General features: G+C 41.3%; 1 protein-coding gene and 1 long non-coding RNA gene across 11 annotated transcripts; one reads left to right on the top strand and one right to left on the bottom strand.

Moving 5' to 3' along the window:
• Window positions 1-960: 960 nt before the first annotated feature.
• Window positions 961-22,861, top strand: LOC126996978 (cysteine protease ATG4D-like). Of its 10 annotated transcripts, none has more exons than XR_007751794.1 (10): window positions 961-1,166; window positions 2,690-3,451; window positions 3,728-3,835; window positions 4,695-4,883; window positions 6,445-6,640; window positions 6,887-6,963; window positions 7,129-7,587; window positions 8,106-8,302; window positions 9,000-9,240; window positions 16,002-22,861. XR_007751794.1 is itself a non-coding variant. In XM_050857948.1 (9 exons), exons 2-9 carry the CDS (start codon window positions 2,740-2,742, stop codon window positions 9,174-9,176), a joined length of 2,115 nt encoding a protein of 704 aa, XP_050713905.1. In that variant the 5' UTR covers window positions 961-1,123; window positions 2,690-2,739; the 3' UTR covers window positions 9,177-11,711. The 10 variants fall into 10 exon arrangements, 2 of the variants coding, with proteins under 2 accessions (XP_050713905.1, XP_050713904.1); XR_007751793.1 differs by lacking the exon at window positions 16,002-22,861 and adding an exon at window positions 11,852-11,929 and having other exon boundaries at window positions 9,000-11,507; XR_007751790.1 differs by lacking the exon at window positions 16,002-22,861 and adding an exon at window positions 11,184-11,711.
• LOC126996980 (uncharacterized) lies at window positions 14,288-23,018 on the bottom strand. Its single transcript, XR_007751795.1, has 2 exons — window positions 17,798-23,018; window positions 14,288-17,687 (listed from the first exon to the last, which is right to left on the bottom strand). It is a non-coding gene; the product is annotated as an uncharacterized LOC126996980 (long non-coding RNA).
• Window positions 23,019-23,274: the final 256 nt, after the last annotated feature.

Raw genomic sequence — 23,274 nt, 5'->3', positions numbered from 1 at the left:
CTGAGTAAAGTCCCCATGCTGTTGTTATCCATCCATGCTATTGCCATCCCATTTTTTCAAGCTCCTCAGTGCAAAATACATCGATTTCCTCTAGGCATGAGCTTTGTGGGCGTCCCCTTATTTTTATTTATTTATTTATTTATTATTATCATTTTCTTACGTACTGCCTGTCACGCCGTATTCTTACTTTCTCTCTTTCTTTTAATCCTGTCTTCGAGCGCAGGTTAATTTTATTTATATATATAGTGGCTGCCGTGATAAATATGACTCGATCGATCTTGCTTATAGCTCCTCCACACTCGGGGTTGTTTCTATTAATAAATGCCTCGCTCTGAGTAATCGCGGATTTACGTAACCATACCAGCAATATGATCATGTGATTCGTAGATCTGCGCAGACATGCTTTAATTATCAAAGGTGTCAATTCGCCTTCAAGTCACTATTTATTATATATCTCTCACAGCCCTAGAATAATGAGAGGGAGCAACGGGAGGCTTATCAGTCCCCTCCTCCCATATAGTTATATAGATAATATTTTCATGCGGGAAAGGAAGATATGGGCTGATTATTTTTAACGTTATCATGCATGCTTAGCTATACATCCATGCAATCCTTGTTTAATTACCATACACTCCCAAACTGTTTGTGTAAGTCAATAATTGTTTTTCTGATAAGTTTCTCTCCAATATCTTAGCTTAATATGTATCTTAAGGGCTTTATTTTTTTGCATATATGATAACTGCTGGATTTTTAGAGTACGAGGACTCTTGCCAAACGTACAATTCACCCTACATCCCCCAGCTGCTTTTGTAAGTTAGTTATTGTCTTTTTGATAGGTTTCTCTCCTATGTCTTAGCTTAATATGTATCTTATGTGCACTTTTTTGTATATTATGATAATCGGATTTTTAAAGTACGACACTCTTGCCAAACGTACGATGGCGATTGTTTACCTGGGGAAGGAAGGAAGGAAGGCAGTAGGAAGCCAGTCCGTGGTGGAGGCGGGTGACCTCACGCCCTATTCCGCACCGTTTTCCCCTTCTATGGCGCTTATTTCAGCCAGGTGAAGGACGAAGCCAACCCGAATACAAGCCTGACAGAATGCAAACTGACGTGACGCTGAGGTACTTGTGGAAATGAGGGAGAATATGGCTGGACTCGGGGCAGGTAGAGTTGTCAAGTCTTCCATCTGGTTGTAATAGATTTAATGGGCGGCGGTGGCGGGTCATGTGCTGGTCGTGGGGGCGGGCGAGGGCGGTGGGCGGGGTGTGTAGGTGGTGGGGCGGCCCGGGGCATGCTTGGGGCGGTGAGTCAACGCTGCTTCCTGTATAACGCAACCCCAGTCAATCCTTTTTTTACGTGCTTCCTGGGTTGGGGCGCGACCTTGACCCTGCACGCCCGCAACACTTTCCAGCTGTGGGGATCTTTAAGGAGAGGGTAGCCTGCTTATTTCAAGACACTGACTGCCTATTTCTGGACAAAATACGATGCTTTTTATTATGGAGATGATATTTTTTTTCCGAAGATCACTAAATGATTGACTCTTCAATGCTTGTTGTGCATCTTCTGCCATCCCACTCCCACCCGTTACCACCAGCCCATCTAGCGCACCACCCCTTCTGCCTCCCTGTCCTGCCCTGTGCTGCGTAGTTTTGCCAGTCCACACCGCATATCGAATAAATTTGAACTAACCTAACTTAACTTAACGTATCCTACTTAATGGGGGGAGGCTTCGCCCCCCATGACCTCCCTCTGGGGGGCCTCGCCCCTCCTGGCCCCCTTTCTATTTTCTGGAAATAATTTTTTACTGCACTGCATTCAGGGACCTATAAAAAATCCATGTTGTAATTAATGACTTTGCAAGTGATGGCAACCCTTCCGTCAATATTGCCCCAATCTGCCCTCGTAGAGCGCTGCATTAGTGGCGGAGCAGGGCCTGAAACCTCATCAATGGCAATGGCAACGGCTTTTCTATGATAATCTTGATGAGAGGGTAGCCGCCTCTTTGCAAAGTTGATACTTACAATATTGATTCTTTTTTGGTCCCTGAATACAGTGCAATAAAAAATGACTTCCGGAAAATAGAAAGTGGGTCAAGGGGGATGAAGCCCCAACGTTAGGGGGGTTGTGGGGGTGAAGCCCTTCCGTTAAGGGGGTTTAGCTGTTAGGTAGGTTATATTGGGTTAGTTTAAATTTATTCGGCATGTGGTGTGGGCCGGTGGAAATATGCACTGCGGGACGGGACAGGGTGGCGGCAGGGGTGGTCCACTACACGGGGCAGTGGTAATGGGTGGGAGTGGGGCAGCAGCGGGTGCACAACAGGCATTGAAAAGACAATCATTTAGTGATTACCTAAAAAAAAAAAATAAAAAAAAAAATAATAATAATAAAAAGCAACATATTTTGTTCGAGAAATAAGCAGTCATTGTCTCAAAATTAGTAGGCTACCCTCTCGTCAATAATCCCCCTTTTCTAGGCTTTGCAGCTGTCACACTAACCAGTTTACTGGATAGAAGCATGTAATAACTCACTAACTTGCCATCATGCAACAATAACACCTCTGATTTTTATTGTTACTAATTTTGGTGTTTTTATGGCATGATAAGCAATTTTTTTGTGTGAAACAGGTTCATCAAACAGATGGTTGACCTGGGCCACAAAGCAGCCTTCTGACCCTCCTGTCCCCTCAGGTCCCGGAGATCCCAGGCATCCCCGTGGGAAGACATTCCCGAGTGCCCCGATGGCAGCTAAGGGGGTGCGCTCCCCCCAATCCCCTGTAACTCTGGGCCAGGAGTGCACCGAGGGGCTGCTGTGGTCTGGTCCCGGGGTAAACTTTGTAGCAGACCACTTCACTGAACACCCGCAGGACCTGCCACTGGCGCCCCAGAAGCATCCCGGCCAGCGGGGCGGCAAGGTGACCCGGGTGAAGCTCACCAAGTCCCCGAGCCCCACCAAGGAGCCCACCAAGTTCTTTGTTCTGCCTGCCGGAGGAATGAGTGTCCCTGTGCCTGAGTTGGACACCCAGCCCACCCCACGGGGCAGCAAGGGGTCCCTGGGCCCCCGCCCTGCCCCTGAGGGGAGGGAAGGGTCATTCTCAGGAGGTGGTCACCTTCCCCTGGGGGTAGAGCTGGTGGCCGGCCGTAGCCAGATGAGTGCTCCGGATGGCTCCAGGGGTGGCTCCACCTGGTCCAAGGTCAAGAGTCTGCCTCCCTCTCACACCCTGGCCATGTCTGCCTCACTCCTCAAGTCATACTTCACCTCCTCCTCCTCCTCATCCAACTCATCATCCTCACCCTCCTCCTCTACCACCTCATCCTCCACCTCGCCAGCTACAGAGAAGCAGTTACAGCAGCAGCAGCAGCAGCAACATGGCAAAGGATCTGCTGTGACGCCTGACACAGAGACGTCTGTCAAGACCAAGATGATAGGGCTGTGGAACAATGTGAAGTATGGTGAGTCAGTCCCTGCAGTGTATGATATTTACTATAATCACACTTTTTGATATCATCCTGTTATGCATTGAGTGGGGTTTCTAACTAGGTGGGCATTTATATGTATTGAGGTAATAAGGTAATGGTTGGGTGACGGGTTTTCACAAGACAAAGGCCAACATATCCTTAACTTAAACTCTGTATGCAGTTGTCTAAAACATTACAGGTACACCAGAACCATCCTGATAACCTTATTTCCTCCTTTGTGTCTCCTTACTTGACTTGTCGTCTTGGCAGGGTGGACGGTCAACCTGAAGACCAATTTTTCCCGGGACTCTCCGGTGTACCTCTTGGGCTCCGTGTACCATAAGAGTCTTGGGGCTGATGGGGAGGATGCAGACCAGGGTGAGTAGGAGACATGGTTGCTATATTATTGTTTTCACCACATCATATTTAAACCTCACACATTTTCTTTCTCCATACTAATTGTGATACCACTAACAAACTCAAACACACCCATTCACCCTAAGCACAAATAACGATAGAAAATTAAAGTAAGCATTAAAACTGTTATTTATTTATTTATTTTTTGCTCTAGTTATCGGTCAAAAACTACGAAAATATAGTGTGATGAGTATAATAATTTGGCATTGCTGGTGGGAGAGTGATGATGTTGAATGGGAACAGAATGGTTTGCTTTTAATTATTTATGGAAGGGTTACTCAATTCAGTTTAAAGCGGATGTGTTTTTTTTTCTTGTGGTTATGTGATTGTGCAAGTGTGTTTGAACTGTTTTTTTTCTCCTTTTCATTTCCTTTCTTTTGTTTTCATCTCTTTCTATTTCTTTTTTTCTTTCTTTTCTTTGTCCTCTTTCCTCCTTTTTTCTTTTCTCCTCTTTCTTTTCAGTCTTTTATGTCTTAATTTTCTTTTTCATCTTCTATTTCATCATTTTCCTTCTGAATCTTCTTTTTTATTATCTATGCCTTGTTTATTCCTTCTTTTTTTTGTCTAATTATTTTTTTTTCACTCCTTCATCTTTCTCCATCATACAAATTGTGATACCACCAACAAACTCACCTCTCCACCTGAAATTGACCTCTCTTTAGGCTACTCTTTACTTATATCTTTTATTGGAGCGGCGAGTAGCGGGCTTTTTCTTTTTACTCTTTTTGTTGCCCTTGAGCCGTGACCTTTGATGAAAAAAACAAAAAAAAAACAACAACAACCCCACCCACCCTAAGCACCACCACATCCACCATTGCAGGGGAGGTGGAGCGACATGGCATGGAGGCGTTCAAGCGGCACTTCCACACGCTGGTCTGGTGCACCTATCGCCGCCAGTTCCCGACGCTACAGGACTCCAGCCTCACTACTGACTGCGGCTGGGGCTGCATGCTTCGGTCTGGCCAGATGATGATCGCCACGGCACTCATCAGGCACTTTCTCGGCCCTGGTAAGGCACTGAAGGGGGGTGAAGGAGGGATTATGCTTTTCTTTTTGATCTAAGGATTTTTCAGGCATATTTTTTGATTTTGGGGATGTGCTGAAGGGGGTTATATGAGTGGTTATGCTTCTGCCTCTTGTTCTGGGCACTCATTCATTAGCCACTTTCTTGGTCATGGTGAGGTTTTGAAGGGGTGAATGGGATTGTGAGTGGGGTGCTTTCTCTTGTTCTGGGCACTCATTAGCCACTTTCTTCTTCCTGGTGAAACTTTGAAGGGGTGAATGGGTTGTGAGTGGGGTGCTTTCTCTTGTTCTGGGCACTCATTTGCCTGTTTCTTCTTCCTGGTGAAACTTTGAAGGGGTGAGTGGGATTGTGAGTGGGGTGCTTTCTCTTGTTCTGGGCACTCATTAGCCACTTTCTTCTTCCTGGTGAAACTTTGAAGGGGTGAATGGGGTTGTGAGTGGGGTGCTTTCTCTTGTTCTGGGCACTCATTAGCCACGTTCTTCTTCCTGGTGAAACTTTGAAGGGGTGAATGGGTTGTGAGTGGGGTGCTTTCTCTTGTTCTGGGCACTCATTAGCCACTTTCTTCTTCCTGGTGAAACTTTGAAGGGGTGAATGGGTTGTGAGTGGGGTGCTTTCTCTTGTTCTGGGCACTCATTAGCCACGTTCTTCTTCCTGGTGAAACTTTGAAGGGGTGAATGGGTTGTGAGTGGGGTGCTTTCTCTTGTTCTGAGCACTTTTCAGCCACACTCTTGTCCTTGGCAAGACTCTGAAGGAGGGAAGGGCGTGGGAATGCTTCTCTTGCCATCTTCTTTAATGTCTTTATCTTCCCTTATGGTCCTTAGATATCCGTATGATGCATTGTACTGGTAATAAAGGGCTGTGGACTCTTTTCCTCTCCCTCTTTTTCGTACCTAAGTATCTCTCTTCTCCCTTTTAATAATGTAAGAAAAAGAGAAACAGCATTGTCTATTCCTCATTACTCCTCCATCCTTCCATTTGTTGTGATTTTACCTCCTCATTCCACCTGTTGATTTTAACCCGCCGTCTGCCGGCTATTTGATAGATAGGTTCAGAATCATGCAAAACATGGAAAACATCAATATAAGTACTCACGAAGCCTGGAACGGATGAATTTAGACTTTATTTTCACACTAAACCAATTGTTCTGCATAAATGAGATCAGAATATATATGTACAGAGAATTATATCTTTGCTTTATCTTTCAACTTCAATTTATGATGATTTTTTAATATGAATAATTTTGATGAAAGAAGAACGCTGCTTTTTCTTATCTTTCTTTTCCACCTTACTACCTCTCACTCATTTCCATTGGCGTCTCCTCTCTACCTCACCTCTCCCTCCTCTCCTCCTTTCTCTTCTTTCAACTTTTCTTTTAGACCCCAATATCTCATCTTCCTCCATTTCCATGTTATTCCATTCTCCATTCTCTTCTCCATGTTTATCCTCTCAACCTTTTCTTTCCTCTCTTTTCTGTCTCACTACCTCTTATTTCCCTCCTTTCCCATCCCTTCTTCTCTCCACCTCACCACCTTCATTTCTCCGCCAGAGTGGAGGCACGACAAGAAACACAACGACGTGGATAGCCCTCAAGAACTAGTCCACCGCAGCATTATCAGGTGGTTCGGTGACTCCCCCTCCCCCCACTGCCCCCTCTCCCTGCACAACCTGGTTCACCTCGGCCACAAGCTGGGCAAGCGGGCGGGGGACTGGTACGGCCCGGCTTCTGTCGCTTATATTTTCAAGTGAGTTTTTGAGTGGTTTTGCCTTTTTTTTCCAGAACCTTCACTTTTTTTTTTTTTTTTTTTTTTTTGTTCCTCCAAATTCATCACTTTTTCTTTTCTACAATTTTAACGTTTTCTTTCCTTCTGCAGCCATGCATAACTATAGCTTATGTATCCAACTTTACCTTGCCTTTCCCTCCTTATGTATCCTTATGTATTCTCCTTATGTATCCAACTTTACCTTACCTTTCCCTCCTTTTCCTTCAGAGAGGCGATAGAGATGGGATCTAAGTACATCCTCGATCTGCAACATGTGTGTGTATACGTGGCCCAGGACTGTGCAGGTGTGTGTCGTTCATTCACCCACAGTCTGATCACATACTGGACTTGTATATGTGTATTGATGATGCAGATGTGGAGCTATAACCTTTGTAACATCATCTCTCGTAGTCTTTTTTTTTTTCCACCTTTTCTCGGACACTTCACCTAACTCGCTCTCTCCATTGCAGTGTATATACAAGACGTCCTGGACCTCTGCTCTGCCCCGTGCCTCTGTAACGTGGGGTCCCTATACAAGACGGGGCGGGGGATGGAAGGGACACGAGAAGGAGCTGCCCTTTACCCCGAGTCCCTGCCGAACCTCACAGCGATCAGCGAAACCTCGGACACTAATAGTAACGGTAATAAATCCACCTCAAATGGCATGAGTGGATGTGAAAATAGACAGCAGGGAGGGTCGCATATCCCCCAGGGTGAAGCGAGGACCCCCAATGCTCTGTCCGGGGATGCGCTGTGCCCTAAGTGTGATAACTGGAAGGCCGTGGTGATCATGGTGCCGGTGAGACTGGGCGGAGAGACGTTGAACCCCATCTACGCGCCCTGCATCTACTCCCTCTTCACCCACGATCTCTGTGTTGGCATCATTGGAGGAAGGCCCAAGCACTCCCTATACTTCGTTGGGTTTCAGGGTAGGTGTTGGAATGGTATTGATTTTAAGACTGGAGAAGGATGTGTGGGTTTGTCCGTCTTGTTTTATCTACTGACAGCTCCCCATTCTTCTTTATCTTTGAGTGTTTGTGTTTAGAAAATTTTTGAGGGTATAAGGAAATATGACATGCAATAGAACGCATGCTTATCACATCTAAACAAATTGAAGCATAAAAAAAAATATTTGTCTCTTTTAAATTTATAAAAAGAAAGTGATATATACACACAAACATGTATTCAGCTCCAAAACAGAACCTACACACATAAAAACAAACAAACAAACAGACATGCTCACTACCTAAAGCTGAAAACACAAACACATGCACGAAACGGACAGACAAGCTCACCATAAGAAACAAAGACACAAACACATAAAAACAAACAAAAACAAACCACTAAAAACAGAAACACACTCAAAACAAACACACACACAAACAAGACACTTTCTTCAACAATGCACATCCCTTTAACCACCCCCCTTTCCCTCTTCCCCCCCCAGAGGAGTCCCTGATACACCTGGACCCCCACCTGTGCCAGGACGCGGTGGCCGTCACCCAAGCGGTCTTCTCCCCGTCCTCCTACCACTGCTCGTCGCCCCGCAAGATGGCCCTGTCGCGTATGGACCCCTCGGCCACCCTCGGCTTCTACTGCCAGACACGCACTCAGTTCCTGCAGCTGATGGAGGAACTGCCAGAGGTATGTATCTGTGTGTGTGTGTGTATTTCCATGTGTTTATGTAGAGTGGGGAGGTTGATCGATCCTGGTGGGAGGGGTTTGGGATGGATAGGGTAGCTGTGTGGGGGCTTGCTTTAAGGGACTGTCGTGGGTGGAGGTGATGAGTGAGTGAAGCAACGTGCCCCTCGGCGTATGCTCTCTGTCAGTTAGTATTAAGGGCCTAAGATACACTTGTTTGGTCCTGTCTCATTTCCTGTCTGGTTTTTCCTTTAATTGCTGCTCATCCTTTGCCTCTCTCACGTCTTCTAACTCATTCCAAGTATTTCTATTTCTGTGGGGAACACTACTTTTTTGTGTCCCTTTCTCATTTTTTTTTTTTGTTCTCTTAAACTCCCTGTCTTCACTTCCCCTTTTCAGTAATAGGTCTTCATTATCTGATTTCTCTTAAGTCATTCATTAGTATATATTCTGTAATCAGGTCACTTCTCTTCTTTCTTCCAGTGTTATGAGCTGCATTTCTTCTAATCTGTCTTCATTACTTCATCCTTACAACCATTAACCACCTTCATATCCTTCTCTGCAGCTCATTCTTATGTATATATTCTTTAATCAGGTCACTTCTCTTCTTTCTTCCAGTGTTATCAGCTGCATTTCTTCTAATCTGTCTTCATTACTTCATCCTCATATCCACTTACCACCTTCATATCCTTCTCCACAGCTCCTGACACCCAAGGAACCAGGTTTTGAGTACCCAATATTTGAGTTCGTGGATGGCTGCTGTCCTGACGCCGATGCTTGCACTCGACAAGTCAGCACCGAGAACAAGCTGGCAGCCTCCCTCCCTCCTGACACCCCGCTCCTCCCACAGGACTCCGAGGAATTTGTCTTTCTCTGATGGGTGTTGAGGAGGAGGAGGAGGAGTGAAAGGAGGAAGAGGAGGAGGAGCATAGGAAGAAATGGTGTGAATACTTTTATTATTGTTATATTTGCTGGTCTCATAGTTTCGTGTGTGTGTGTGTGTGTGTGTGTGTGTGTGTTGTTGAAGAGAAAGAGAGAATGAGTCCGAGAGAGAACGAATAAAAGAAAATGTCTATACTTTTATATTTATTGACTTACTAATTTCCGCATACACAATTAACTTATTACTTCTAAACCACCAGAGCACCAAGCCCCCTCACGGTACCTATCCAGCACTACGATATACTCTGTACACCCCATTACATCTCTTTAGTCTGGGTATGCATGCCAGTTCGACTACCTATCCAATCCGCATTCGTACCAAAACAAAAATTTCTGGATTCAGTATTTCCAACCCGTTAGTTTCCTGGTGTGCGTACGAATTGGAATAGTGAGTACAGATTGGCGAGCTTTATTACCCTAGCCATGTCATTTACCCACCTGCCTGAGCCTTGAGTTATCGACATATCCAGTAATGCCATGCAAGTTTATGGGTGATATTTTTATGGTGTAGTTTTGGTCGAGTAGATTTTTGAGCTTCACGGGAGGTTTGCCATGTTCATTGACGTGCCTACATGACCATTGTGTGATCGTTACTGTAGTGATATATTCTACGATGACATGTCTACCAGTATACATTTATCTGTTGACAGTGGGTTCCTGTTTATTTTTATTTCTCTTAGATAGTGTGAATGACCTTTTGACCTTTATTCTCTTGGTGGTCTGGGTTCCTATGCCTGTTCAATTCCCTTAAGTAGAATATATGACCTTTACTCTATCTTTATATTTTGAAGCTTTGGGTTTCTGATCCTATTAAATTCCCTCAGTTTTTTTTTTTTTAACATCAAAGGAGACAGCTCAAGGCCACACACACAAAAAAAAAACAATAATGAAAAAATCCCCTCTACTTGCTGCTCCTAAAAAGATTACAGAGTGGCCAAAAGAGAGGTGGTTTAAAGAGCTATTTCATTTTTATTCTATTGAAGGTTTGGGCTCCTGATCCTTTTTTTTTTTTTTTACAACAAAGGAGACGGCTCGAGGGCAACAAGAAGTGTGGGAAAAAAAACCCGATACTCACCGCTCCCATGTTATTTAACCCATTAGTTCCATTAGCTAGTGTAAAGGGCCATCCCATTTTTATTTTACCAAAGATTTAAGCTCTTGTGCCTATATTTAGTTCCCCAAAGTATTGTAAATGATCATCTATTTCCCCCTATTCTATTTAAGGTTTGGGTTTCTTGTCCTCTTCAATTTCCTTAAGTAGCATAAAGTGCCATTGTAACTTTATTCCATTGAAGGTTTTTGGGGTTTTATGCCTATATTTAGTTGCCTCAAGTAGTGGAAAAGGTCATCTATTTTTCCTATTCTCTTGAAGGTTTGGGTTTCTTGTCCTCTTCAATTTCCTTAAGTAGCATAAAGTGCCATTGTAACTTTATTCCATTGAAGTTTTGGGGTTTTGTGCCTATATTTAGTTCCCTTAGCAATGTAAATGGTCATCTATTTTTCCTATTCTTTTGAAGTTTTGGGTTCCTATACCTATTCAGTTCCCATGGCTAGCATTAATGGCCACTGACTTGAAATAGGAGATATATATGCCAAGTTTCCCATAGTGTAAAATGCATTGATATCCTTTGCTTTCCACATATCTGGGCACTTTATCTGGTCTTTGATTTTAGGGGGCTGGGTGAAGGGGGACTCATAGATGTTTGAAGGCAGGATAACAACCATGAACTATCTGTGAACCATTTTGATATTCATGAACAAACACAAATCAAACAGAAACCACTTTGATATTGGACTTAACCCGGTAGCAGCGACGGGACAAATTTGTGCCATGATATAAACCCCCCAAAATAGATGATGCATAAACTGATCACAAATGCTTTGATATATATTATGAAATCGTTTGTGTGAGTGATGATTTTTTCTCATTTTTCTCACTTAGAGGGACCATTAAGAAACATGGTCCTCGCTGCTACTGGATTAAGGGGCAGGAACCCTATCAAGGAGGCATAGGGCAGTGCTCCTCCTTGCTCCCCATGTCAAGAGTCCTTCATATAATTTAGCTCCTTTTCCTCAGAACCATTCATATCTCGGTTGCTTTTTTCCATTCACGTCCATAAGAGATGAATACTCCTCTTTGCCTCTCATGTCAACAGGTCTTCACATATCTTATTTCCCCAGTGAACTATCCATATTTGAGTTTCTTATATTTACGTCCATAACATTAGGAAGCATCAAGAAATTTTATGAGTTCAGCCTCCAGTAGGTTTTCATTTGGTGTTGTTATGCTGTGGTTTCCCTCACATGACATTAGGAAACATCAAGGAATTTTATGAGTTCAGCCTCCAGTAGGTTTTCATTTGGTGTTGTTATGCTGTGGTGTCCCTCACATAACATTAGGAAACATCAAGGAATTTTATGAGTTCAGCCTCCAGTAGGTTTTCATTTGGTGTTGTTATGCTGTGGTGTCCCTCACATAACATTAGGAAACATCAAGGAATTTTATGAGTTCAGCCTCCAATTGGTTTTCATTTGGTGTTGTTATGCTGTGGTGTCCCTCACATAACATTAGGAAACATCAAGGAATTTTATGAGTTCAGCCTCCAGTAGGTTTTCATTTGGTGTTGTTATGCTGTGGTTTCCCTCACATAACATTAGGAAACATCAAGGAATTTTATGAGTTCAGCCTTTTGGTGTTGTTATGCTGTGGTTTCCCTCACATAACATTAGGAAACATCAAGGAATTTTATGAGTTCAGCCTCCAGTAGTTTTGTGTCCTTATGTAGTGGTTTCCGTCACTTTCCCGCATCTCATGGTTGAATGACTAGTGTGGCATTAATATTGCACAGACTTCACACCCAATAAGAAGAGGAGTTGTGGATTTGTATGTATTTGTATTTGCTTACTTTCCACGTCTCCAGCTTGGATGATTAGCGTGCCATTCTCTTTGTGCTTGTGGTGGAAGGGATCTGTTTTTTTCCCCTTTCTGGGTTTAGCTCCTTGAGTGTGTGTGTGTGTGTGTGTGTGTGTGTGTGTGTGTGTTCAGGAGGTTGATCGCTACTTCCTTCTAAATTCAAGTCTTCATTACCGACGGTCAGTAGGTCTTAGTATTTTATTATGAGAGGTTTGGCAAGGTGCTCTGAATCTCTTAATCTGTCCCGGCGTTAGTCCTAAGCTTTGTGATCTATTTGTGACAGTTTCTCTTTCTTTCTGGTGGTGGTGGTGGTGATGGGAGATAGTGGTGGTGGGGGTTGGTATGTCCCTGGGTGTTGGTAGCATTGTATTTAAGTCAGGGTATATATGATCTTTTATACACACCATTTCATTAAGTATTCATATCAGGAAATAAACTTACTCTAGGAAATTGAACTGACGTATGGGAAATGAACCACTGCCAAAATATAGACGGATTAACATTACTTATTTTAACTATAGTTCGTTCTTATACAGCTTGCTAGAGTAGTTTTTTTCTGATGTGAATGCTAATATAAATGGTGTATATTAATAGTGTCTTTTAAAGCTGTTGTATTTAGAGGAAAGCTATGTTATCAGTCTTGTCTGTAGTGGGTGGAAAGACAGACATATTGTGTTTTTTCATATACTCAAGACAGAGGGATTGATAGGTTAAGTGCTGCTCTCTAGATGGTAATAGCTCTAAAAGTCATCCAATGATAAGCTATGTTATCAGTCTTGTCTGTAGTGGGAAAGGAGACATGTGTTTGTTTTTCATATACAGACAGAGGGATTGATAGGGTAAGTGCTGCTCTCTAGTCTCTTTTTTCTTTTGAAGCTGTTGTGGAGAAAGCTATGTTATCAGTCTTGTCTGTAGTGGGTGGAAAGGCAGACATGTGTTTTCTCATATACTCAAGACAAAGGGATTGATAAGTGCTGCTCTCTAGATGGTAATAGCTCTAAAAGTCTTCCAATGATAACATACTCTGGGTCTTTTAAAGCTGTTCTGTGTAGAGGAAAGCTATGTTATCAGTCTTGTCTGTAGTGGGTGGAAAGGCAGACATGTGTTTTCTCATATACTCAAGACAAAGGGATTGATAAGTGCTGCTCTCTTGATGGTAACAGCTCTGAAAGTCTTCCAATGATAACATACTCTGGGTCTTTGAAAGCTGTTCTGTGTAGAGGAAAGCTTTGTTATCAGTCTTGTCTGTAGTGGGTGGAAAGACAGACATATTGCGTTTTTTCATATACTCCAGACAGGGATTGATAGGTTAAGTGCTGCTCTCTAGATGGTAATAGCTCTAAAAGTCTTCCATTAATAACATACTCTGCAGAAACTAGAAAGCTTTAGTTGGGAGAAGTGTAATGAAGGGCGAAGAGTAGAGTGACGTATTCAGTCTGTTTTAAGATACGAATATACCAGAATATCAAGCTTTTTAATATGTCCTTTTTGGTTATATTATCTTACGATGGTGCAGTATGATGCATTGGAGTCTGGGTGAGTTGGCTTCCCATCATAGAATCAAAGGTTGTGTTCAGGTGAAGGTGGGTTTTGTTTTGTGTTTGGTGAGTGATAGTTTGAAAATTGAATGGGTTAGTCTTCATTGAGTCTTTAGTTAGTATTGAGGTGGTATTTGTCTTATATGTAATGAAGGAATGAGTGACTTGGTTTGAGGAGTGAACTGAATAAGCCATCCATCATTGAGTCTTTAGTTAGCTATGTAATGAGGTGTTTTTTGTTTTGTATCTTATGAGTGAATGCCTGATTGATGGTTTGAAGAGTGAATTGAATAAGCCATCCATCATTGAGTCTTTAGTTAGCTATGTAATGAGGTGGGTTTTCTTTTGTATATTAAGAGTGAATGAGTGACTGTTGGTTTGAAGAGTGAATTGAATAAGCCTTCCCACATCAAATCTTTAGTTAGCTATGTAATGAGGTGGTTTTTGTCTTATATGTGATGAATGAATGAGTGTTGGTTTGAAGAGTGAATTGAATAAGCCTTCCGTCATTGAATCTTTAGTTAGGTACCAGTATGTAATGAGCTGATATTTGTCTTATGTATGATGAAGGAATGAGTGACTTGGTTTGAAGAGTGAAATGAATAAGCCATCCATCATTGAATCTTTAGTTAGCTATGTATTGAGGTTGATTTTGTCGTGTGTGGTGGATGAATGAGGGAATGATGGTCTGAATAGAAAATGAGTAAGTCTCCCCACTTTGAATCTTTAGTTAGTTATGTACTGAGGTGGATTTCGTCGTATTGTTAAGGATGAAGAAATGGATATTGTTTAAGTTGGTTTGGTTTGATGGTTTGGAAGTGAGTTTGCTGTCCTTCCTTTACTAAATCTCAAGTTGTAATCTGTTGAGGCATTGCTGATAGAGGTGCCATTTCCATCCCTTTTCCGTCTTTCACTTCTCGTATAACTATAAAGATAAATGTTTTGAATTGCTAGTTACAGATTAAAATGGGTGGCCAGTAGTTTTCACACACACACACACACACATACCATGCTCTGTTCAAACTAACCTGGCAAATAAGCTCTTCCTATGCCAGTCCAGTGACCACCAATGAGATTTAACCATTCCCAGCATCCACCAATCACATGCAGCCTAATATGGAGGAAGGGGCGTGGCTTGTTTATGAACTGGCCAATGAGGTTCACGTAAAGGAGAAAGGGGAGGGGCCTATTTGCTGAGTTGGATGAGGGGGCGTGGCTTGCTTATGAACTGGCCAATGAGCTTCACTTTAGGGAGAAGGGGGAGGGGCTTCTTTGCAATTTGGAGGAGGGGGTGTGGCTTGCTTTTGAACTGGCCAATGATGTTCACTTTAGGGGGAAGGTCCTATTTGCTGATTTGGAGGAGGGGGCGTGGCTTGCTTATGAACTGGCCAATGAGGTTCACTTTAGGGAGGAGGAGGAGGAGGGGCCTATTTGCTGATTTGGAGGAGGGGGCGTGGCCTGCTTATAAACTAGCCAATGATGTTCACTTTAAGGATAAGGGGGAGGGGCCTATTTGCCAAGTTAGTGTGAATACTGTATTATAGTTGCCCATCAGCATATCAATATTTTGCTGTGATACTAATGCCTGGTTTTAGTAATTCTTGTGTAATATGTACAGATGATTGCCTGCTTCTAAAGTTTGGTTTTCTATATATGTTTCCAAAAATGTATATGCCTATGTATGATATTGTATTATAGTGAACACACCCACATGCACCTCTCACACGCACATATCATATCATCTCTTTTTTTTTTCCCACTTTAGGCTAAATATTAGGGCAAAAAATGCAACATAGTAAACAATCAACCAATTCACAGTAGAGTTCTGAATATTGCAAGCTACAAAATATTCAACTAAAAATGAAATACTAGAAGGACACGCAAGTCTGAGATAGCATTCGATGCACGCCGAAGTGAGTGAAACTTGACGAGAAACTGAGTGAGATGAGTGAGACTTGTAAAGCGCCTTCCATAATTTACAAATATCAACTACCAGACATTCAAATAGCACACGTTTATATATCCATTCTGTTTTTACACTCTTTGAACATTGCTTCTTATCATCATTACTATTAAAAAGATCCTGAACTTAATTACTTTTCCATCCTTTCTTTCCTTTTTTGCATGTTTTTTCGGTCTTATTTTTAACTATTTTATTGTCATTATTATTATTATTATTATTATTATTATTATTATCATTGTTATTATTGCGATCCATGAAGGGGCATCAAGGGGAAATCCACATAACATCAATGGATTTCCCTTTTTTAAGTTTCTTTTTGACACGTCCATTCACACGTTTCCGCAGGGCAGGAGGTTAAGGCACAGTAGGAGAGTTTAGCATCCCATAGCACTAAGAGGGGACTCAGCCATCTCTCCCCTGACCTATAGCCATTCAGGACAGTAAGGTAACCTGTTGCTGTATGTTCTTTCGTAATGTCCTGTAGAGTTGAAATTGAAACATGTTGAGTATATTGAGTATCTTTCCCATTACGTACATGCCAGTTTGTGTTTTGTTGTGCCTTGTGAGAGTTCTGTCTAAGGTGTAACGAGAGATTAGGCAAGGCGGGCAACTAAACAGGTTAATTTCAACTTTTGGGAGAAATGTTTTGAAGGCCCCATTGCTTTTTTTTTTTTTTTTTTTGTCTTAGTTTTCCTACGGCCCCCAGAGTCCCTAGAATTGCCAAGTGAGTTTTTTTTATTCTTCATATTCTCCTTACTGACAAGAGGGTAAAAAAGCTGGAAATATGAAACCTGTAGCCTATTTTGTATGGTTCTCCCTTATACATCTCTATTATTTGCCATCCTATTATGTACCGTCCCCTTCTGCCTTGTTCCCTCCAGCTCTGACTGTTCCTCATTCCTGTCCTCTCTTTAGTGCCACTGTCAAGGTTTCGGAGGCAGATAACAGAGCATCAATCCCACCAAGTTCAGTGCAGTTCTAGGTCTTAGTGACGGAGAGGCAGAGCTTGCATTGGGTTGAGATGTGAAGGTCAATACTGGCGATGAATTTGAGTGTCACTTAAGCTGTATTGCGAGTGTTCTATCATGCTGGCAACAACACACAGTATCAACATTGCAACACAGCTTACCAATCTGTCGGTATAAAAATTCCAGTAGTATGACGAGCATTGTGAATGTCAATAGAACCTTCTCACTGGACAGAGTTTAACCGTTTCTTTCCCGGCTTTTACGGATGAGTGCACCATTTTTGGATTGTTATTGCTTTTCTACAACTGTTGTTATGTACTTCGGCGCTATTTTTCACGAGGCCTCTAGTTAGCTTTTGAATGATGTGCTCCGCAGGGTCATATTAGCCCTCGTTAAGGAGAGATCTGTTCCATAATTTTGTGTGCATGAGTACAGTGTGATGGACCTGCAGGATTTGACTTAATTTGCTTCACTCACTCCACAACTTGTTCATTGATTGACAGTTTAATGAATGATCTACAGGAATGCATGGCTAGTGTGTGTGTGTGTGTGTGTGTGGGGGGGTCAGAGTGAGGCACCAAGGACTGTTTAGCATAATTATAATCGTGCCTTCAATGTATGAGTTTACGTTTATCAGATACCCGTGACGGATATTAGCATCTCACTGTAGCGCCAGTCAAGATACTTATCACCACTACTACTACCACTACTACCACCACTACTATTACTACCAAAACCACATACACTAACTCAACTTCTCTTCTACTACTACTACTACTACTACAACCACTACCAGTATCACTACCAGACTTAACACTACACCTCACATTCTTCTCTTAACTACCACTACTACTGCTACTACTACCACTTCCACTACAACACAATGCAACACTTCAATACAACACATAACACTGCTTCTCCCTAACTCCTTCCTCCTTGTCTTGCTTATATGTCTATTTATAGTGTTTCAGCTTGTCACAACCTCCACCACCTTCACCTCCCTTCCTCTTCCTCCTCCTCTCTTCTATGCCTCTGTTCATGGGTAGAGTTTATCACCCTCAACCTTGCCCTCAACATAACACAGCACTGCCTATCCACCACCTTCACCTCCCTTCCTCTTCTTCCTCCACTCTTCTATGCCTCTGTTCATGGGTAGAGTTTATCACCCTCAACCTTGCCCTCAACATAACACAGCACTGCCTATCCTCCTCCTCCTCCTCTTCTTCTTCCTCCTCCTCCTCTCCCTCCTATGCCTCTGTCCATGGTTACAGTTTAGTCTTGTCAATTCACATCTTTTTATACCTCCTCATGTTGTCTCAGTGTTAGTGCAGAGGTCTCCATCCCTTAGCTGGCATGGGCATGGATTGGCTTACTCACCCCTGTCATCTATTGAGCCTGAACACCCCTTCTTTAATTTCCCTGTTGATTCATTTCTTTTTTGACCTTGGGATATCATAAGGTCAGGGTTGAGTTTCTTGTTTCTTAGTGATATAGGCCTTGTGTGACCTACCCCTGTTTGACGTGTGTTGAGTTTGAGCACACCTATCCACTCCCACCTCCTCCTCCTCTTCCTTCACCTCCTCCTCCATGTCTGTCTGTTTATGGTGTGGAGTCAGGTCACAGCCAGTGGTGGTGTGGGGTATGTTCTCCAATCTGTGGTCATTATTCCAATTCAGTCTCATATTAAAAGAGTTACCCAAAAATAGGACAAAGCTGCAAGTGACAGTTTTCAAAGAGCAAGAAAACTACTACACATTATTCAAACTTAACCTAATCTGTCTGCTATAAGAGTGATTGTTATGTATAATGCCTTCATGCAGTTTTGGATAATATTAGGTGGTTGTAATGCTTTAACCCGGTTGCAGCGAGGATCATGCTTCTTAATGGTCCCTCTAAGCGAGAAAAATGAGTAAAAATCATCACTCACACGAACCATTTCATAATATATATCAAAGAATTTGTGATCAGTTTATGCATCATCTATTTTTTTGGGGTTTATATCGTGGCGCAAATTTGGCCCGTTGCTGGTACACGGTAAAGCCACAAATTTGGCCCGTTGCTGGTACACGGTAAAGCCACAAATTTGGCCCGTCGCTGGTACATGGTAAAGCCACAAATTTGGCCCATTGCTGGTACACGGTAAAGCCACAAATTTGGCCCGTTGCTGGTACACGGTAAAGCCACAAATTTGGCCCGTTGCTGGTACACGGTAAAGCCACAAATTTGGCCCGTTGCTGGTACACGGTAAAGCCACAAATTTGGCCCGTTGCTGGTACATGGTAAAGCCACAAATTTGGCCCGTTGCTGGTACACGGTAAAGCCACAAATTTGGCCCGTCGCTGCTACTGGGTTAAGTCACTCCTTCATTAGACAAGAGGACATTTACTTGAACATGCCGCTGGAAAAGTCTTTATTTTGGCTGAGATTATGCTTATGACCTTGTGATTCTAGAGGGAAAATCTGTTGAGTAATTTTTCTTCGTTAATTCTTCTCTAGTTCTTGCTTTGCTGTTTATAAGTTTGTGGCTTTGAGTTTGAGACCAAATGGCTTTCCGGATATTAAGTAGAGGTAATGAGATTCAAACTTTATTACCCTGGCTCTCCTCTTCCATGGCATGTCACCCTAACCCACTAAAACACAGTGGCACATTTTTTTTCCATGACATGAGTAACAAATGTAATGTAACTCTCGGTCTACTCATATTTTTTTGACAGGAGCAGTGACTAGTTGTGATTTTTCTATTTTATTTATTTATCTTAATTTATTTTTGCCCTAGAGCTGTTTCCACTACTTTTTTTGTTCTTTCATCTAAGCCTATAGTGCCAGCAGGCTGTATGGCTTGGAAAGTATATTCTAGACATGTGTAATTCAAGGTGTTTTTTTGCCTGATTTGAAGCTCTTTGGTTTTCAGTGAGTTTGGACTGAAAGAAGTGTGAAATTGTGGGTTATGCAGAAGAAGTGTGAAGGTGTTTGGTGTATCAGAAGAGTGTGAAGTTGTGGGTTATATCGAAGTAGTATGAAGCTGTTTGGGGTATCAGAGGAGTGTGAAGTGGATTGGTTTATTAGAGGAGTGTGAAGTTGTGGGTTATATCAAAGAAGTGTGAAGTTGTTTGGGGTATCAGAGGAGTGCAAAGTTGTTGGTTTTAGTTATCAGTGGTGTGTGAAGTTATGGGTTTATATCAGAGAAGTGTAAAGTTGTTTGGCATATCGAAGGAGTGTGAAGTTATGGTTTTATATCAGAAAAGTGTGAAATTGTTTGCTATGTCAGAAAAATGTAAAGCTGTGTACTCTATCAAACAGGCTCATGTGAATGGTTGAATGTATAAAGAGTATGAAGTTCGATGAGTCAAGGAGAGTCACTGATGTTTAATTTTTGCAGGAACAGAGTTGAGAAATTTCCGTTTTTGGGAGTTTTAAAATGTTACTAGTCACGGCAAGTTGGTTTGATCCTGTGGAAACATTCGCATGCCCTTTTTTTGTCTACAAGGAGAGTTTGTGTTAATGGTGACAAGCTTTTCAGTGAACAATATAGTTTTAATGGAAATTGCCTGGCAGTGTTGAAATATTGTATACTTTTATTTATTTTCTTGGTCCTTAATTCTTTTCCTTCCTTCCTTTCCTTTCTTCCCTCTCTTCTTTCCTTCATTCTCTGTCTTCTTCCTTCTCCCTGCCATCCTTTCCCCTCTCCTTGTCTCCCTTCCCTCTCTCCTTCCTTTTCTCTCCCTCTCTTCCTTTCCTCTCGCCCTCCTTCCTTTAAGTTGGTGAAAGACTGATGTTAGTGAAATTGTAGGAGGGGCATGATGTAATAATTGGTTTATATTTATTTGACTCTTTTCTCACCGTTTCACAACTTCTGAATTTTGCGATCTTTTTGAATTTTTCCTCCACACTTCAATTTCTTATATTTCACTACATATCTTAGTTTTTATTCCCTTATTTTCATAGTTTCCTGTTCCTATGAGTATTCTGTGGGCCACTTCAATGGATCAGTTTCAACACTCTACATGTTACCGTAATTTTCTGTTAGTTAAAGTACGGCGCAAATGAGCAAAGAAAAGTTGGTCGGAAGTGGTGTCTGTGATTCAACGAAGGCTAATAAGATAGACACAAGATCATTTGGTTCTCTTAATACCGACGAAGCAAGAAAGAAAAAAAACCCAGAAACTAAATAAGAAAATCATGTTTGCTTAAAGAGAGCGAGACACGGTTCAATCCTCGACTTAATGTAGAGTTCTGAATCTGCCATTGGATTTTGAGTTGGTAATAATGACATTTAATAAGGAACAACTTGGAATATATCAGTCAGTATTTTCTTAGCTTGTGTATATCTTGTTTAGCCTCTTTCTTATCCTTCATTCTTAGCACGATCTTCTGAATCTACCATTGGGATTTGAGTTGGTAATAATTGACATTCTAGTAAGGAACAGCTTGGAATATATCAGTTAGTATTTTCTTAGCTTGTGTATATCTTGTTTAGCCTCTTTCTTATACTTCATTCTTATCACGATCTTCTGAATCTACCATTGGGATTTGAGTTGGTAATAGTGACATTTAATAAGGAACAGCTAGGAATATATCAGTTAGTATTTTCTTAGCTTGTGTATATCTTGTTTAGCCTCTTTCTTATACTTCATTCTTAGCACAATCTTCTGAATCTACCATTGGGATTTGAGTTGGTAATAATTGACATCTAGTAAGGAAGAGCTTGGAATATATCAGTTAGTATTTTCTTAGCTTGTGTATATCTTGTTTAGTGTCTTTCTTATACTTCATTCTTAGCACAATCTTCTGAATCTACCATTGGGATTTGAGTTGGTAATAGAGACATTTAATAAGGAACAGCTTGGAATATATCAGTTAGTATTTTCTTAGCTTGTGTATATCTTGTTTAGCCTCTTTCTTATACTTCACTCTTATCACGATCTTCTGAATCTACCATTGGGATTTGAGTTGGTAATAGTGACATTTAATAAGGAACAGCTTGGAATATATCAGTTAGTATTTCCTTAGCTTGTGTATATCTTGTTTAGCCTCTTTCTTATCCTTCATTCTTATCACGATCTTCTGAATCTACCATTGGGATTTGAGTTGTTAATAATTGACATTCTAGTAAGGAAGAGCTTGGAATATATCAGTTAGTATTTTCTTAGCTTGTGTATATCTTGTTTAGTGTCTTTCTTATACTTCATCCTTTGCACAATCTTCCTTCGTCTGTATTTCCTCCTGCATACGATTTGATCTCTTTCAGGAGGAGAGTATCGGGCCACCTCTCCTCCTGAAATTGACCTCTCTTTTGGCTACTCCACTAAACTGTTTTTCATAGGGGAAGTAATTTGTGGGGCTTTTTTATTCTCATTATTATTTTTTTGGCCTTTGAGCTTCTTCCTTTACTATAAAAAAAATTGCAACCTTCTCTCTTTATTTTCTGTACTATCTTGCTTAGCCTATTACTGTCTTGCTTAGGGTCTTTCTTTAGCAATCTCCTTTCTCTTCCTATTTTCTGTACTATCTTGCTTAGCCTATATCTTTCCTATCAGCCTCCTCTTTCAACCCATATCTTTTTGTATAGTTTGCTTAGGGTCTTTCTTTCCCTCCCTTAACAACCTCCTTCAACACCTTCTTCAGCTTGCACGATTATATATATTTATCTTAGTTTCTTAATATCTTGCATAGGGCCATTCTTTTTCCCTTAACAATCTCCTTCAACACCTTCTTCAGCTTCCACGATTATATATATTTATCTTAGTTTCTTAATATCTTGCATAGGGCCATTCTTTTTCCCTTAACAATCTCCTTCAACACCTTCTTCAGCTTGCACGATTATATATATTTATCTTAGTTTCTTAATATCTTGCATAGGGCCATTCTTTTTCCCTTAACAATCTCCTTCAAGACCTATTTCAGCTTCCACGGTTATATATATTTATTGAAAAACGAATCTAACATACGTTCTCGCGATATGTGTGTGTAAGTAATGTATATATATTGTAAAAGAAAGGAGGATACATATAATACTTGTGAGATATAAAGAAGCAGAGTAAGGGTGTTCGAATGTATGTATGTATCTATGTATGTATCTATGTATGATGGTGTGTAAGGTGACTCTTGTATATACACTTGCTGCTGGGTACGATAATTATATATGGTTAAGCCGTATAGATATTTCGTGTATTTTTCTCTCCTCGTGTCAACTTGAAATATGTTTATCATTGCAAGAAATACAACACGGAAAGACTATATTTAATCTTTTATTGTTTATTTTTCGTACTTCCTTCCTTCGATTTCTTATTTATTTTCTTTTTTATTCTTTTCTTCATTTCCTTCTTTTAATTCCTTCCTTCTTTCCTTTCTCTTAGTTTTTTCTTCTTTACTTCATTTCCTTCTCTCAGTTTTGATTCATACCTGTTTTGTCTTCTGTGTGAGAGAGAGAGAGAGAGAGAGAGAGAGAGAGAGAGAGAAAAAAAAAAAAAGAGAAATGGAGGTGTGGAAGAAGAAATAAAGAGAGAGAGAGAGAGAGAGAGAGAGAGAGAGAGAGAGAGAGAGAGAGAGAGAGAGAGAGAGAGAGAGAAATATGAAGTGAGAGATGAGAGAAAAAATGAGAAAAAAAAGAGAAATGGAGGTGAAAAAGGGAATAATGAGAGAGAGAGAGA

This window comes from Eriocheir sinensis, chromosome 11, assembly GCF_024679095.1.
Source record: "Eriocheir sinensis breed Jianghai 21 chromosome 11, ASM2467909v1, whole genome shotgun sequence".
Taxonomy (NCBI): Eukaryota; Metazoa; Arthropoda; class Malacostraca; order Decapoda; family Varunidae; genus Eriocheir; species Eriocheir sinensis.
Note: the sequence above shows the minus strand (reverse complement) of the source record. Positions and strands in the feature narration are given on the sequence as shown.